Source organism: Drosophila arizonae, chromosome 5 (genome assembly GCF_054131065.1).
Source record: "Drosophila arizonae isolate 15081-1271.41 chromosome 5, UAZ_ARI_1.0, whole genome shotgun sequence".
NCBI lineage: Eukaryota > Metazoa > Arthropoda > Insecta > Diptera > Drosophilidae > Drosophila > Drosophila arizonae.
The window spans coordinates 7,732,445-7,750,287 of NC_142925.1; the positions used below are offsets into that span (position 1 = coordinate 7,732,445).

At 34.2% G+C, this 17,843-nt stretch overlaps 4 protein-coding genes and 1 long non-coding RNA gene across 18 annotated transcripts in view; 3 read left to right on the forward strand and 2 right to left on the reverse strand.

Annotated features, from left to right (window-relative positions):
- Positions 1-17,843, forward strand: part of SLO2 (slowpoke 2) — a 154,170-nt gene that overhangs the window by 97,950 nt on the left and 38,377 nt on the right. The window lies entirely within an intron of this gene.
- Positions 1,201-2,545, forward strand: LOC108611779 (uncharacterized). The gene has a single exon (XM_089470337.1). The coding sequence runs from the start codon at positions 1,897-1,899 to the stop codon at positions 2,017-2,019; it is 123 nt and encodes a 40-aa protein (XP_089326463.1). The 5' UTR covers positions 1,201-1,896; the 3' UTR covers positions 2,020-2,545.
- On the forward strand, positions 2,472-6,146 carry LOC108611778 (uncharacterized). The gene is made up of 4 exons (XM_089470336.1): positions 2,472-5,033; positions 5,095-5,726; positions 5,796-5,866; positions 5,918-6,146. Exon 1 carries the CDS (start codon positions 2,472-2,474, stop codon positions 2,637-2,639), a length of 168 nt encoding a protein of 55 aa, XP_089326462.1. The 3' UTR covers positions 2,640-5,033; positions 5,095-5,726; positions 5,796-5,866; positions 5,918-6,146.
- Positions 3,233-3,936, reverse strand: LOC149268434 (uncharacterized). Its single transcript, XM_089470331.1, has one exon. It carries the CDS (start codon positions 3,934-3,936, stop codon positions 3,526-3,528), a length of 411 nt encoding a protein of 136 aa, XP_089326457.1. The 3' UTR covers positions 3,233-3,525.
- LOC149268435 (uncharacterized) lies at positions 6,384-6,985 on the reverse strand. Its single transcript, XR_016270311.1, has 2 exons — positions 6,718-6,985; positions 6,384-6,652 (listed from the first exon to the last, which is right to left on the reverse strand). It is a non-coding gene; the product is annotated as an uncharacterized LOC149268435 (long non-coding RNA).

The following is a 17,843-nucleotide window of genomic DNA, read 5'->3' on the forward strand; positions in this document are numbered from 1 at the left end:
CTGGCTACACACAACACAAGTCGGTTACTCGTATGCAATTGAACAACTTTTTGCCTTGTGCGAACTGTGATTGTTTTGCTTTACCTCTGCCCTGGGGCCTGAGGCAGCTAACCAAACTCACAAACACCCACACACACACACACACACCCACACACATAAAGGCTGACAATCGTCTACAGCCAAGCATCATTTGTGCCCTGGATTATATAACATAATATAAAGTATATAACCAAGTCGTTATTCCTTTGTATAATGTACGTAACAAGCTGTTAACGTGATTCGTTATGAGACTTGAAGTAGCCTAAGACGTACAACAAATACTCTTAGAACGGAAAACATAAAAAGAAAATATAATAGTTATAAAATATATATATTTATGCTGGTTAAGTTTGCAAAGGTTAGGTTAAAACCTCATAAAAAAAAAAAAAAAAAAAAAAAAAAAAAAACCAACAAACAATGCCTTTATTAGGGATAAAAAAATAGGTTCGCTTTATAATAACAAAGAAAATATGTGTATATATATGGTCGAACTTAATTTACCCTAACCCAAAAATCTTTGACATACAAAATACTTGAATTTAATATAATAATTTTAAATTATTTATTATTAAATATTTTTAAATTATTTACAAATGTATGTTATTATTATTATTATTTTTTATTTAATTTTTTTATTATTTTTTATTTAAACACGAATTAATTTTCAAAATTCTTCATTATATTTTTCCGCATTAAATATCTCTAGGTTTACTCATAAATTTAATACTCATTTTAAATTTAATATCGATTTAATTCAATGGCAGAACTTTTGTTAAAACTTCTTAAAAGCATTTTATTAGCTCGTGTCGTCAATAAATTTATTATTTATGCGACATTCAATTTATAAATAATTGATGAGGCACCAAATTTGATAGAATGAGCAACAGACGTAAATTTAATTCATAATCCTTTTGAAAGGGTATAACATGCTCAATTAGTTGCATAAACTGCATAATCAAAGAGAATTATACATTATATTTTATTAAATTGATGTCTTATATAAAAACAATTGAACAACCATTGCGACTTACAGCAATAGTTGCTTGGTTTATTAAGTTCAAAAATAAAGTAGTAATGTATAAAAAATTGTTTATGATTAAAATATTTTTTTAGAATGTATTATATTATAGTATTTTATATTTTTCTTATTTTTTAACATTAAGACAGTTGGCAAATAAATCATAAATTCAGGAAAAAAATATATAAATGTTTATATAAATATATATTATTTTGACGACAACTAAACCCTATATCACTGACAAGTAAGGGTATTCCCTGCAGCGACTCTAGCATTAATTTTTGATACAGCGCATAATTTCGAGCTCTTCAACTGAAGTCTTTTTGGTGTAGCGCTCAACGTATGGCATGAACAGACGCAACTTGTGACAACTTGATGTGCCACAATTGTCAAATGAAATTATAATGTGACCCAAAAAAAAAAAAAAAAAAAAAAAAAACAGACAGGAATGAAAAGAGCCAAATAGCTGATGCCAGAGTAAGATATACAAACATAGATATATACATAAAGATATATACTTAAGCGTGCCTTTGAGGGCAGAGCCTCAGGCATAAGCAGGCCGCAATTTGAGGGTGAATTTGGTTGGGCCAGTCTTTAATTTGACAGTTGTTTAGCACTTGATGAAGAAGTCGGAATGGGGGAGTTTCGAAAACCTTATGCAAAGTAGGCTTTTGCCTTTTGATTGTCACACTTGAACATAGTAGCTAGGGGGTCATTAAACATATTTAGTTTACTCAGCTCGACTACACGCAGCAAAACTTTTGCATAAATTCCAACAAAATTATAGAGTAAATTGAACAGATTTCGGCAATAGTTTATTATACAAATCCAAGTTAAAGATGCAGATGTGTTGTGAGCGCATCTCAGCAGTGATTGCCGGCGTTTTGGTTAGCCTCTGGTATGGCAAGACCTTCGGCGATGACAAGAAGAAGGAGGATGAGAAGAAAGCCAAGAAGAAGTAGAGGCCGAACACTGCGCCGCCTTGTTTACTCAGAAGTTTCGGACAATATCACAGCGATGCTTGCGTGTAACGAGTGCAAACTATCCAGAGCCTGAGAAGTAGTCATGAGTGAAGATACAATTTAAGCAACATAACAGAAGGACGAACGTTGGGCTCTTAAATGTAAAGATGGCGCAAAAAATTCCAAGAAATACGGAAAAAGGATTCTACATAAGCGAAGATTAGCATTCGAAGGGACAGATAATCGATATGATTGAAACGCTAAGAGAAATTGTGCGGAATCTTAGAATGAATGAAAATGAAAATGGAATTAGTTTGGTCCGATCACATCGCCCATGCAATGAACATCTGTCAAACGATTTACATACAGTTTATCGAACAAAATGTGATATTCAGTTCAACGCTTTAGAGTCGAAATAACATTTAAACATCATTTATCCAGTATAAATAAAAATGCCAGAGATGCGACGATCTATGTGCAGACCACAGCCATCGTTGCTCTCGCGCTTGAATTGTAAACCATGTAATCATGTTCTGTTCTTCATGGTTGGGGTGGGACTTGGTGCACTCTTCCTGCGGAATAAAGAACTCAATGCCGACCGACAGAAGGAAGAGAAATAGTAAGCCAGAAGACTAACCAGCGAATCCAGAGAGTAATCGCTATTTGTGTCTACCCTTTGCTCTACATGGGGACTCCGTTCGTGAAGAACGGGACACGAATACATGGTTAATTCATTATTTATACAGTTGTAAATGATACTCAGATTAAAAAGTTCCCGTATCAATGCAAACCATTCTTAAAACTTTTTTTTTGTTTTTTAATATCAATTCAATTAGAATACCGACTTTAAAATTAAAGAAGAGTTTGCAGCTGGAACTGGAATGCAACTGAGCATAGTATTTAAAATAAAATAACTAAAAAATATAATTTGTATCATTCGCATAAATCCTAATTGCAATATATTTTTTAATTGAATATTAATTAAATACTTTAAAATTTATTAATCAATATATTATTAAATTCAATTTTTAATATTCGCATAAATATTAATTAATTACTTTAAAATGTATTAATTAATATGTTATTATTAAATATTATTTTCAATATTCGCATAAATCTTAAGCTCAATTTTTTTTGAAATTAAATATTAATGAATTATTATAATTATAATTTGTTTTCGGTACGTCAAACCGAAAGAGGAGAAAAAAAAGCATTTCGAATAATAATTTAATCTTTTATAATTATAAATTAATACATTTTCTCTTTAAAAATAGGGAATTTGCGCGGCGTTTTTTTTATTTTGCACATAATTATTTTTAATTAAAATGCACTTTAAATTTAGACTTTTTTAGTAAACTATTAATTTGGAGTCACACAGTTAGCTAGCGTAAAGGCATATCCCGTTCTGCCACTATCTTATCTATTTTTTGGAATTCAATTTCATCTGATGACTAAACCCAAACGTTACTGTTCCTAAGTTAACTTAATTTTGTGGCTGTTGATCTGTTATTTTTTTGCTTCTTTCTTTTCCTGTTCCTTGGCCTTCTTTTCTTTTTCTTTTTTCTCTTTTTCCTGCTGTTCCTTGGCCTTCTTTTCTTTCTCTTTCTTCTCTTTCTCCTTCTTTTCCTTTTCAGCCTTCTCCTGTTTCTCCTTCTCTTTCTTCTCCTTCTCCTTCTGTTTGGGATCTTTGTTCGCTTCCTCCTGCGCTTTCCTGGCGCTCTCTTTAATTGCATCGATCGCCAGACCAATGCCAGCGCCCACAATGAAGAAAAACAATCGATTGCAGGCCGTACAGTTAAGCTTCGAGAAAAGCGTCGGCGGTGGCCGACATGTCGGACGTAGCGACGGCGGTGGCCTACATGATGGATTGGGGCAGCCCGATTGGGGCCGCTGTGCTCCACAGTCTTTATTACACATGCGCGGGCTGGTTTCAAAGAGTGATTACAAAAAGGTTTATTTTTTAAATAAGGAAGAAAAATAAAAGTTAAAACTAGAAAATCGAATAGGCAAAAAACAGGGAAATTTTGAACAGTATTACGAAAACTCTGTGTGTATGACTGCCTGAAAATAGTTTTGTCGACTAAACCTGACAGAAGCAGCCTTACAGAAAAACGGCCTGCTGTCATCCCAGTTGGCCCAAATACAAACATCAATCTGTGTACATTAGGAAGTGTATGATCTCTGACTAATATACTTTCAATAATATACTTTCAACTGGACTCGATCCAGTTATGTGATGGGTTTTTCTGAAACCTTTGAAAAAAATAGCTTAATTTCCCTTCAACTTTGGTGGATTACAGAGCAACTATATTTTCTTTTATTAATAATTTCTTTACAAAAATATATATTTAATTAAATTTTGATTTGCTCATATGCAAATGCAGGTTTTTTCCTTTCGGAAATCCAACACGCAGTTGGTGCAGGTGGTTATTAGCAACGTCTATTTAAATGTCTATTCTATGATCATAGCTCTCACTCTGTTAAAGAGATCAACTGAAAACATCCCAAGAGAGTTCTCTTGCTTTATGCTTTTTCGTTTTTGTATTCTATTTAGCATTTTGAGCTGATCTGTTCGTGTGACGCTCGTCGTTTAGGGAGAGATAGGATTGGCATTCGTTTAATAAGACTCAGTTAGTGAACAAATATAATAGAAAAACTCTATATAACTGGTCTTATCATTCACATACACATGCTCACACTCAATTCACGTGCCCTAACGATGTTTAACGATCAAAACTCTTGCACAGCACTCAGCTAATTTCTATACAAAACAAAGAGCGCTTGTCAATAATCATATTAGTATGTGTCCGCCAAGTAGGCATTGAATTTAGTTAGTTTCATATTTTAAACTCTTCTGCTAACAAAATTATACGTAAAAATTTCGTAGTTATCTTTTTCTTTTTTTTTTAAATAATATTAAAATTATAAAATGGATTACACTTGGGCGGTTACATTGCTGTTGGGTTGCGTACTGGGCTTTGTAGTCGGTCTCCATTCGTAAACCGCAAAGAGAAGTAAGAAATGATTTAAATGCAGCTTATAAACGACATTGAAAATCTATAAATTTCATTAAAGGTGCATGAAGAGAAATCCTTTGAATAATAGCTTTTGGCAAACAACTATTCAGACCTATCAGATTTACGGAAAATGGTTTGAGAAGATTTTCTTGGGATTTCCCACAATTGAATGTGAATCGTAATGCTTGAACCTTGACTTAAATAAATGAGATTATTTTAACCACTAAAAAGCTCGTTTCTGAGAGGACCTTAAGGTTACAAATCTTTTGTTGTTTTTATAACTAGATGCTTTTCGATGTTTTATAAAAGCCCTTCTCTACATCAAATTCCAATAATCTTTAATCAAAGTTCTTGAGAGTTCTGCCTCATCTAAAATTGATTCTAAAATTTTTCGCTTTTCGAGTAGCATGCTTGGAGACGTCACTTTCCAAGCAACCCCAAGGAATTAGATCAGTATAAAGTAGTGTTTCGTGAGTATCGTATCGTTCTCTACACAACCTTTTTTTTTGGATTTTCAAAATTTTTGGATTCGTCAAGGTAATTCAAGTAGATAGGGGTATATAAACAGAAAAGAAAATGGAGTTGGATTGGCTAGTCACTCTACTGGTGGGCTGCATTCTTGGCTATTTAATTGGCGTTCATTGTTGAGCTTCCAGCAAGTCGAGAAACTAGATGAAAAATTCACATGAGGTAGAGCAAATCATTTTGTTGTATATAAGTAGACTTTGCTTTCTGTTTCATACATATATATTTGTTTAGTAAGGAAATTTCTCAGAGGGGAGACGTCGTTGCTCATAACCACATTATCTAGTGTAAGGACATTTTTTTCTGTAAGTTTATAAATAAAATATATATTTATATATATTTATATCTAATCTCAGCCACTAGATCTTCATGATGAGTCACATTATATCATATGGCCTGGGTTTAATAACGGGCTTGATGCTGTGCAAACGTTGTGGTCCACCCTAACCAGGTTACCAAATTACCGATTGAAGAAACTGAAACATATCCTATCAAGACATATAAATCAAATATGTATAAACTAGATAAAGTGCAATAATATTAGAAATATGTAGTATAAAAGCAATAAATAATGATAAAATGATATTGAGTGAAGGTAATGATTGGAATGCAATTGGTGATATTGGAATAGGGAATATGAGAGGAAACATAAATTCAAAATATATATAAAATAATAATAAACTAATGTCTAATGAATGATGTCATTGGCGTAGGGAGAAGCCGTTAAGCAGATTTGAGAGAAGATTCATATTATCATTTATATTTGCTTAAGAGAAATATACTTATATTTAGAGACAACTCTATGATTATATTCAAGATGAATTGATTTTTTATAATTTTTTTTGTTTATTGTTAATAAATTAGTAAACTTATGGGCGGCATTTCCGTTGCTTGCAACAAAAAATCATGCCCGCGATAAAGCCAAAGAGAAATGCGACAAGCATATTGAGTCGTTGCCTGGTAAACTGTGAACTGCAAGTTTGGGTTACAAAAGGGGAGAGTAAAAGTCTGGAATTACTTGAGATACTTTTTAAACGGGATTCGGGATTTTGCTCCTGGGTTCATTCATACTGGGCGCCATTTCAAAACCGCTGAGGAAAAATAGGAGCGCTCAAGCTTCAATGAATATGAATGTGAGTCGACATAGATTACTTACGCCGTGCTTTGCCACTAGAAAGCCGACGACGCCGCCGACCACAAAGGATATGAAGTGATTATGCATGGCCAAATCAATTTGGAGAAATGGAAATATTTTTATTTGGAATTTCGACTTGAGATGGCAAATCAAATGAGAACTGTCTGAAGCTGTGTGTGGAGTGATGAATGAAAGCCTGCTGGGTGTGAGAACGTGAACTAGGCCGCTAGAGGGGCATTGATTTCAAGTTGAATGCCGGCTGGATCCCCGCAGAGGCCCGACCGTTATCAACCAGCAATTTCGATTGTCTTCGCTGTGCGTGGACCTCAATCAATTCTGGCCAAGCTGGGCAATAAAATGTATGCCCGAGCTGAATGAATGAAAGTTTTGGCAACTTGTTTTCCCACAGCAGCAGCAGCAGCAGCAGCTGGACGAAAACTTTTACATTTATGGTCCCAAGGTGTAAGGGCATTTGGGCAGTCGGCTTTAACTGCTTGCTGTTTGTGTTTCTGCTTCTTTTCATTAATGCTTGAATTTTATGCTCAACTTAAAGTTTACCTTTTGGCCTAATGGGCAAGTCAATTAACCTGTGCATAATTATGTAAGGGGCGTGCGGGTGTGCGGGCGTGGACCACAAGTGTTTGTTAATTAGTATGAAAAGTTTGCTTTACTTGAGTTAAATTATTGTAAAATAGTTAAAACTCACACATATGTGGGTGTGTGTGTGTGCGTGTGTGTGTGCGCTGGTATTTGTGCCTTTCATTATGATTGATTATCAGGTCGGTGGTAAATGATATGATGCCGCCCATGGGGCGTTTAACAAATGATTGGGGCGTGGCCCGTTTCCGTATCGAAATGAGTTAGTTATGTATGGGCGAGCTGTCAGCATATCCGCATTTTAATCAGTCGGCTTTTGGGGTCTTACACACACATACACCCATACACACAGTCGCACAGACACACATCTGATAAATATTTCATGATTTTCGCCTTGAGAGCTGCTCGAGTGCGTTTTGGCATAACTTAGATGGGGTTTTATCTGAATACAAACAAAGGCCAAAACCCAACCGCAGAGATCCCAAAAAAAAAAAAAAAAAAAAACTCTGCAGGTTTGGTAATTGAATGAGTGCGACTCGTGCTCATGCTCGCTTTGCTCAGGTTAAAGGATAAGCGCCAGCGAGATTGCCTACCAAACGCAATGTTAGCTGCCAGACCAAATGATTGATGGCATTGTCAAGCCGAGCCAAAGGTTAAATTGTGTGGCCATGCTACCCAAACTACGTTTGACTAACACACATACATATATACATGCATGCTACGCTTATATGTATGCTTATACATACATTTATATGGGGCCAACAACAGGTACGACCTGCTGAGTGCTGTTGGCCACAAATTGAAGCCTTATTGATTAGGGCCATCTTTTTATAATCTGTGTCCTGACCTAGCCTTCACTCAATTTGTCCAGCTAGCAAAGGGTGAAATATTATATATACTATATTATATGGTTCAGTTGGGCAGTAAGGCGCTCTCTTTCTATCAGTATCGTTGCGTGAGTAAGGGTCTCTCTTTCCATCAGCATCTTTGACTGATTAGAAACTCGAACTCTGAGCTACCATTTGATTTGAGAATTAGGAGAATTATTTATAAGTTTATCGTATATTTATTATTTATTGGTTTTTTTTTTTTTGGTGTTAATTTAAAAAATTTTTATTTAGGATTTTTTTTTTTATTTATTTACATTTTCAAGTTTGTCGTATATTTAAAATTAATTTTTTTTATTTCAATACGATATTTTTATTAATATTATTATTTGAATATATATTTATTTATTTACAATATTGTATTTTATTGTTATTTGTTTCTTACACTATTTTATTTTTAATTTTCATTAATATTTCTATCAATTATTTGTTTTTTTTTTTTTTCATATTTGAAGTCTTTTACAAAGTATTTTTGAGCATGAAATAATTTGAAATAATTAATTTAAAACTCAAATAATCTATACTGAAGAAATTTAATATTCATCTTTAAGCTTTTCCCAAAATATTAATATTATATTTCTATTCAAACATTTTCAAAGTATCTGAAGCTTACCTGGCGTATACTTTATATAATTTATATGTTACATAAATATTCATTTTATATATATATATATATATATATATATATATATATATATATATATATATATATATATATATATATATATATATATATATATATATATATATATATATATATATATATATATATATATATTTTTTTTTTTTTTTAATTTATTTTTTTCTGATTTATTTTATTACACATTTTGTATTTTTTTTAGTTTCGTCTACAAACATTTTGAATTTCTGTTGCTCGCGGTGATTAAAGCCATTGCCGAAGCTTTTAGCTAACAGCCGCTGCGCTCTTACGCTGTTAACAGTCGCTCTTTGTCGTTGAGCTTTAACGCAGCTGTGTGCTCTTTTCGCGTTCTCTCTCGCTCTCTCCCACGCACTTTGTGTGCCTCTCTTAAGGCGAAATATAAACAAATGGCTTGCCGGCTTTTGGCGCCATTTGGCGACAGCAGCTGTTTCTTATTTTGAAGCCCACCACGCGTCGTCCTGCCTGTGGTGAGTTTTTGGGCTCATCCGTGGCCAAGTCCGTGGGCCAGGCTCGTTGCGCCTCAGTCGTTATTCCTGTGCCGACGCGTACGAAAGCAATTGCGAGTCCTGAACCTCGTCCATTAAGGCACCCAAGAGCCAACCAGCGCGCATCTTGAACAATTTGATCGGACTCGTGGCGTGCCCGTATTCTGGCTGTGTATTTGTGTGTCTCAGTGCGTGTGTATGTGCGTGTGTGTGAAAGTGTGTAAGCGTGTTTTACGGTTGTGACAGGTAGTCAAAGGTGTCCATTGTTGATGGACTGTTTTCATAATTTTTTTTGTTAACCAAAAATAAATAAAATGTGGAAATGGAAACGAAATAATAAATATTTCAACAACAATATAATATTTATAAGCAATACAAATAAATTAGTTTAATAGAATGTTCAGAATACAAAAATCGTTTGTTGATAATTTAAAGAAGAAACATAAAACATAATAGTTATAAATAATTAAAATTGTACTTAAAATAAGTATAGATTAATAAATTAAAATAAATCTAAATAAATAAATAAATATAAATATTTATAAAAAAAAAATTTTAAATACGAAAATATAAAATAAAGTAACAATAAAAAGAATTTTATTAACATCATAACATATTTTAAATATTTATATTCATATCTAAATCTAATATCTAAAAATATATATTAAATAATTTACATTTTTTACTTCAAAAATTTTCTGATATAAAAAGTTATTTAAAAATTAAATTGCGCAAAACAAAAAAACAAATGAGTATTAAGGATTAAAAAAAAGGTGCAATTTCTATGAAAATAAATTTAAATATTTATAAAAATTATTTATTCAAATGAAAATGAACAAAATGGGTATATTTATTGCGGAAACATATTAAATATTAACATAAAAAAAATAATATATAGAAAATATGTTGTATATAAAGTATTTAAATAAATTTAATAAATTTCTACTCAACTTTCAGTAATATTAGCGAAAATAAATGATGAAGTACACTGAAAAAAAAGACAGAAAATTAATAAATAAAAAAAAAATATTTTTTCTTTGATTAAAGAAAATATATATATGCAATTCCAACAAGTTAAAGACAACGCGAAAATAGAAGAACAGGAAACTGTTTACACAATGGGCGCTTAAAGTACATTTAGGAAAACAGCATTTTCATTAAAGGAAAACCCATTAAAATCCAAAATAATTGGTTTAATTAACCCTAGCGAAAGCTGAAGGGGTGCAGAAAGCAGAGACGCCGAGGCTGATTACCTGAGGCGAATCCTTTGGCTAACAGCAGCGTGTTTGTGAGCTGATTAAAGAGTTAGTTGCGATGGTTGTTTCAGTTACAGCTGTTACAACAATGACACCAGTTACAGTTACAGTTACAGCTACAGCTGAGTCGAGTTGTAGCCCTTTCTTGAGGGGGAGAGGCTGTCATGTTAAGTCAAGTGTCGAGTGCACAGATAAATTGACTTTGCGTGGCATTAAAAGTTGAAAACTTATACAAAACTTTCTGCAGCTCAACTGTGTGAAGCTAACTGCTGACACGTGCCACATGTTGCAAGTTCAGCTAATCACAAAATATAATATGGTATAACCAAACATGACGGCTTTTATACATATTACCCAATGTTGCCCGGGCTTTGGCTTCAAGTCCAAATTGGAAATGATTAAATACAGAACAAACAGAAAAAGAAATTAGAAAGGAAATAGAAAGGAGCAGAAAAAAGGCACAAATTGAATGCGGCTGATGGCTAAAATTAGTTGTGGCTGGGCCCTAAGAGTGGGCGAGTGGGTGAGCGAGTGGGTCAGCAGCTGACCGCGATCCAGACCCACGTCTGGTAGCCCCTTAATTGAGTTATTTAACTTGGATTCAGTCACTTTATTATTATTAAATGGCTGCTGTGACAACAAGCTGTAGCTGTTAATGGCGGCACATAAGAATGAAGCTTGTCACATAAATATGGTGGCGGCATACGTGTGTGTGTGTGTCTGTGTGTGAATATGTCTGTGTGTCTGTGGGCGCCTAAGCGCCGCAATGATTGTTTTAATGGCTACTTGAACGGAAATTAACTGACAAGAGCAGATAAATAAATACCAGAGACAGTGAGAGAGTGGGACAGGGAGAGAGTGAGAGAGTGAGACTGAAAGAGCCAATGCTCGGCACTTTCGAGACGGCTTTACTTGAGCGCTGACAGCTTGCCATTTGGGCCACTCAAGGACACACACACACACACCCACACACGCATGTATGAGACCTTAAAGCTGCCGCACAGATACACAGCACAGCTAGTCAAGCGTGAAACACACACACACACACACAGATATTTAAAATATTTTACGCATTTCTACAAATATTTGCGCATTGAAATGTCAAATAAGCTAATTTGGCATACAAGTCTAATCCTTGCACACACACCCACACTCATAAATGACAAACCATTTCATGAGCAGATAAGCAACAACAACAGCAACAGCTTCCAATTTTTCACATGCAAATTGCCAAATTGCCTTTTGGCCTAAAGGCAAGCAAGCAAAAAGAAAAAAAAAAAAAAAAAAACACACACACACACAGAAATTTCCAATGTGTGCGCATTTAAATTAGCATAAAATTTATTCGCATAAACAAACAATTCTTAATGCCAAAAATCTTAAGCATAACAGCAGCAAAATGAAAAAAAAAAATTTTAAATTAGTAAAAAAAAAAAAAAACGAAAAAAATTGCTGGAACTGCATGTGAAATATTGAAGCATTGCAAAGTGAAATAAAAGACAAGAGAGTGTAAACGTGTGGCAAAAAGGAATTTTTCCTTCAAGTTTTTCCTTTCTGCCAGCAAAGCTAAAAATAAAGCCAAGCAATTAAGTTGGCCAAAATGTACATAATCTTGGAAGCTGCTTTTTGTCGAACAACAATTTTTGGAAGGTAATAAAAATGTTGAAGTTTTATGCAGCTCAAGCTGCAGCCTAAGTCAAGGCTGCCGGATTATGTGCTTTAGCCGGCATTCAGGAGCTCAAGTTAGTGTTGCCAAAGCAAGACTTCATCTATGTTTTATGCACGTTGAGTGTGGCTTAAAAGGGTATAATTCAGGTTGAATAACTCAAGCTAAAAGCTAGTTAGATTCAGCTATGGGAATCTGGCCAGCATTATTCAAGCTAAAGAGAGCTAACTGAGCTGAAGTTGATCTAGTTGACTATACATAGCTAAAAAGCTTTCCGTCTGTCTAAGTATTCCTCCTAAAAACCATTCTTTATGCTCATTAGTAAAACAACAAATCTTAATTTTCTTTTATTTATTTATTTATTTTCATTTCATTTCCATGAGCTATGGCTATGGCAATAAGTTTGTGCTTAATAAAGCAATGATACCTATCGAGATTTTTGATATGGATTATTAAAATAAATAAAGATAATATTCAATGCAAAAATAAAATTATTTTGAATATTAATAATATTTGTTATTAAAATAAAATATTAAATAAAATATAATATAATACTATACATAAAATATTTAAATACATTCAATAATAAATAATTTAATATAATTCATGAAAATATTCATTTAACATTATATTAATAAATGAAAAAATATAAAATTTATAAAAAGTTAAGTCTCAAGCTAATTAATTTGAATTGCAATTTTTTTTTTAGCATTTTCTCTATTATTATAATGCTAAAAATCATCAAATAATAATATATTAAGAATGAATTAGCTAAAGATTTTCCCATTAGAATTTCTCAAGTCCAGCTTTATAGCTGTTATATAGCTGTTATTTATCAGATTTCCAAGTCAAAATGTGGACCAAGTTTGAGTGCTTTAAAAATCGTTGTCAACGAGGCCATCATAAACAGCTACGGTTGTTAAAAATTTGAAATGAGCTTTTAATTACAATATTAATTATGTAGATGGGTTTAACTTCCAGTCCCAGTGCCACTCTTGGAGCTGCTCTCTCATAATTCTAAATGCTAAATGCCTTGGCTTGATATAAGTGACTCCAGTTCAAGCCAGTTTCAGATGCAATTCAAAATGCCTAATGAATATTTTATATGACTTGGTAAATACTTTAATGAGGGCTATGTATAACGTATCAAGATATCAAGTATAAGGCTTCATTCGCTACCTGTTTCATCTGCTAATCGTCTGCTGCGCATCTTAGACATTCTCTAAATTTAGCCATTAACTAAACAAAGGGATGAGCTAACTGTTTTTTCATTCCACTCACTTACTTATGACTTCATTTAGATTAGAGCCCACACAACCCGTCTGCACACACGCGCTTCAGTCATAAACAATCACTTAAGTCGTCTTGGCCAGACTTTCACCTATGCCACATGTGTTGGCCATTTCGGTTTTTACATACGCTCAAATGCACGCACAGGCGCCATAAAGTGGCGAAGCGAAACAATAGAAAAACGAAGAAAAAGGCAAAGACAAAGGAGAAGGAGTAGCAGCAGGAGGTGGAGCAGTGGTGGGAGCAATGCCTGCTAAATGCTTTGTAATGCGCTTTTGTGTGTGTTCGCTCCGTTGTTTGAGTTGTTTGTCCAAGTGCCATTAAGCTGCTCAAGTGATAAATTCGCTGCCTACTTGAGGTTCGCTTGCGTTTTCGCTGCTTCTGTTTTCGGCCTGTTGTTTAGTCCGCACTTTACACATTTTCACATTTCTCTGGCTGAATACCCAGTGGGGAATTGTTGTTGAGTGGATATGATGATGTCTGTGGTGGCTGTGTCTGTGTGTGTAGAGAGAGACTTGCACCTGTTGAAGATATAGAAACTAGAGCTGTTTGAATCGGTGATCGATAGTATCGATTGGCATAGGTTTGTGCGATAGATCGTTGGATAAATGTGTGATGATTATTCTATGTATTATTAGACGTTAGAATTAATAATAATAATAAAAATGTATAGCTAACTTAAGCTTTAACTAAAATTATTATTTTTTTTATATATTAATTGTTGATTTTTCAGTTTTAAAACAAATAAAAATATATTGATTGACTATAGCAACAGCTAAATGAATCTAGTGAGAATCTTTAAATATATTTTCCCCCTGAGTGTAAGGATCTACACACTCTGTAATTTAATATAAATATTTTAAGTTTGCTACTTACTCCAAAATTTATATAAAATGTTAGAGTTCCATTTATTTATATTTATTTTTTGTTTTATATATATATATTTTTTATATTTATATGTATATCTCTTTGACCTCTTTAGTGAACTCTTCCCTTACTTTTATGACTTTTGTGCATATCCACTTCTTCACTTTATTCTGCCAGCTCTGCAAGGCTATCGTTCTTTATGCTCAGTGCTCTACAGGGCATCGTTTAGCTCAGCATACTCTCATCCATCAACCATCAAGCTTGTTATATATATTTTTCTTTTCATGATTTTCTTGTTGCTTTTCTTCTGCAGAAAGGTCGCGTGCGGTTTTGGCCAAGTTTAGAGCATTGATTTATGCGAACAACTCATGCGTCTGTTGCTCTTTCGTTGGGTTTTCTTGTTTTTCTTCTTGTTTTTTTCGTTTTTGAGGGCATTCGCCTGGGGCATTCTCGCTGGCACCGTAATGACGTCATTTGTGTAAATTGCCCATTAAATAGCTGGCGATTGCTTCCGCACGATTAAGTGCAGCTCTCTCTCTAGCCTTATATGCTAAGTCAGCAGACAAGCGGAAGAAGCAGCAACAGTTGGCAGTTGGGTGGGATTGGGGTCTGTGAGCCATGTCCAAATGTTTTCTCATATTTTTTTTTTTTTTATCCGTGGCAAGTTCTGAGGCAGCTGTGGCACGAGTCGCGCCCAGTTTGGTTGACGCCGGCTTTAAACTGTTGCGCGTGTGTCGGGCAAGGCGTGCCGCCTGTTGCCAGCAACTGCTCCTGTCCCAGCTCTCCGACTGCCGCGGCTGCCCGCCCTTAGTTGGCTGCCTGCCAGGCATTTGACACGGGGCACGCAAGTTGGCAAGGCTCTTGTTGATGTTCTTTTGCACTCGTTTTGTTGGCTCGCGTGGGAAATGTCAATGTGGCATTACGTTCTGTTTATTTCCTGCTAACTATTCGTAATGCTAATTTGACCATTTTGAAATTCCCAGCGAACTGCATCATGCTTCAGCTCAGTTCAGTTCAATGAGCTGGCAGCGGCAAATGTGCAGCAAAGCTACCGAAATGATAAACCCATCAAAATGCCACATTTCACAATACATACAGGTTTATACTTATATAGTATATATGCTTTGATATAGATGTATATACCGTGCGTATACAGCTTATCTGATTTATGTGCTGCACATAAAACAAAATCATGCCATAAAGCCGAGTATATGCACAAATCATAAAACAAAAGCTCGTAGCGCATTTGCAATCAAAAAGAGATGAGCGCTTTGAGCCAAAGTGACCTATAGATGCGCTTTAGTGGAAGGCTTGACTGGCAAAAAGAGTGTCTTGAATAATATGAGAGTTAATCTGCAAAAAATACCATCCATGAAGTGCCATCTCAAATGCGGCTGCCTTGGCATGGTTGTTTGTTGAAAAATTATTTTTTTATATAAAAAAATGTATAATAATAGAACAAACATTTCATATACAATTCTTACTAAAAAAATATTTTGCAATAGATCATAGTACCTTACAAAATTCATTGAATGGGCATCTACTTGGACAATAAAAATTATTTTTCACTCCTATCTTACAATCAACAATATCAGCAATTTTAATAAATTTTAAAATATTTATAAATATTTTTAATATGATCTACTAATTCCTTTACAATTCTTTTTTAGATTTTTATATATATATATATTAAATTTTATAATTCTTTTATATAACTACCTATTAAATCCTGAAATATAATTGTACAAATGATAAATATTTTTAAAAAATATTTATTTATTGTTCGATTAAAGTTCAACTCAAAAATTTATAATAAGAAATTATCTGAAAAATAATTATTTTTTATTTTTATTTTTATTTTTTATTTAATTATATTAATAAACATAAATTATTATATAAATAATATAATTATAAATTATTATTATATATATTTAAAATTCTTTCCATAAAAAAGAAACAAAAAAGCTTTTCATAGTAAAAATAATATATACAATTGTGTCCACTTAATAACAGAACAGAATAAGTATATATAATATATATATGAGAAAATCGTTCAGAGACAGATCAGTTGCATATGCCGTCTACTTAAAGCAGCCGCAAAAGCTCTTCAGATTTGAATGGTTAAACCGAATGGGGGTTCACGAACTGTGACGTCCTTTGTGAAGTGGACTTCCGCGAGCACTCAGAGTTCGTTCGTTTGGTTCGTTGGCGAGCGGTCAATGCTGCCAGCCGGCAGCTGCCGAGTGGCAACTGGCAAAGGTCATGGGCTAACAATGCCACTGAATTAATTTCACGTTGTAGCTGACTAGCGCTCTATGCAAATGGCAGGCGAAACAAAGGCTCAGAGCAGCGCCCAAGTACCGAGACGCAAGTCCCGAGTCCCGAGTCCCGAATCCCGTGCCCTGCGTCTCAACAATAAATTGAGACAGTTGAGAAATTATTTACATTTTATGTGCGCCAAATTGATTTGTTGGTTAGTTTACAACCATGTTATAGACGAGGGAATTGTTTGACTTGCAGTTGAATGCACTGGAAAATGTTTTAGAAATGCTTGTTAGGAAATTTGAAATGTTTGCATACATTTTTAGGTAAAGTTGAGGCAGACAGCAGCTGGCTGGCTGTCTCGCTCCCTACCTTCCTCTGTCTCTCTCTCTCTCTCTCTCTCTCTCTTACTCTTGCTGCTGCCCAATCGATAAACTTAATGAGCCATGAGCGCACCGGGCACAGAGACAAACATTTATTTTAAAATTAACTGCCATGAACAAGTTGCACAGAAATAACTCATACGCCACATTGTGCAAACAAAATTTACGTAAAACCCTGCTTCGCCCCGCCATTATTTTAATGTGCTCCGAATGCAAGTGTAATTTGGCTGAGTGCAAGTCGCGTTATGATTGATATGATAGCGGTGCACTGAAACCCTAACAAATTGCAGCTGTTGCAGATATTTTGTGGCTCTCTCTTTGTTTTCTGTCTTTCAACTGGTTAAGAATTCGTCATTATGTTTTTATGTGAAACACATTTCTGTGTGATATGTAGGTCAGCTACTTGGGGCCTGTGCGGCGCATACTTTATTTTGTTATGCCTAGCTGAAGGTGTAATATGTATATATATAAAGCATAGAAGTAAAAGGTACTTAATGTAATTGACGCACAGTCATGTGTAAAAAAAAAAAAAAAAAAAAAAAAAAAAAACAACGAGCAAGGAAATAACAACACAATTTTCCATGAAATGCTAACATTTAGTGACAACACTCACAAGCACACACACACACATGCACACACAGATACATTTCTAACACACCCATTAAATACACAGCAACAACATAAAGCATAAATACGCTGCGTATTTAATGTGCGTGTTATACTGGATGAACTGAGTGCCGCCAAGGCACCCCACAAATAGAAAGAGAGAGAGAGAGAGAGAGAAAAAAAAGGA

Coding starts and splice junctions, on each gene's coding strand:
- LOC108611779 (XM_089470337.1), top strand. CDS start 1,897: ATGCAGATGTGTTGTGAGCGCATCTCAGCAGTGATTGCCGGCGTTTTG.
- LOC108611778 (XM_089470336.1), top strand. CDS start 2,472: ATGCCAGAGATGCGACGATCTATGTGCAGACCACAGCCATCGTTGCTC.
- LOC149268434 (XM_089470331.1), bottom strand. CDS start 3,936: ATGTGTAATAAAGACTGTGGAGCACAGCGGCCCCAATCGGGCTGCCCC.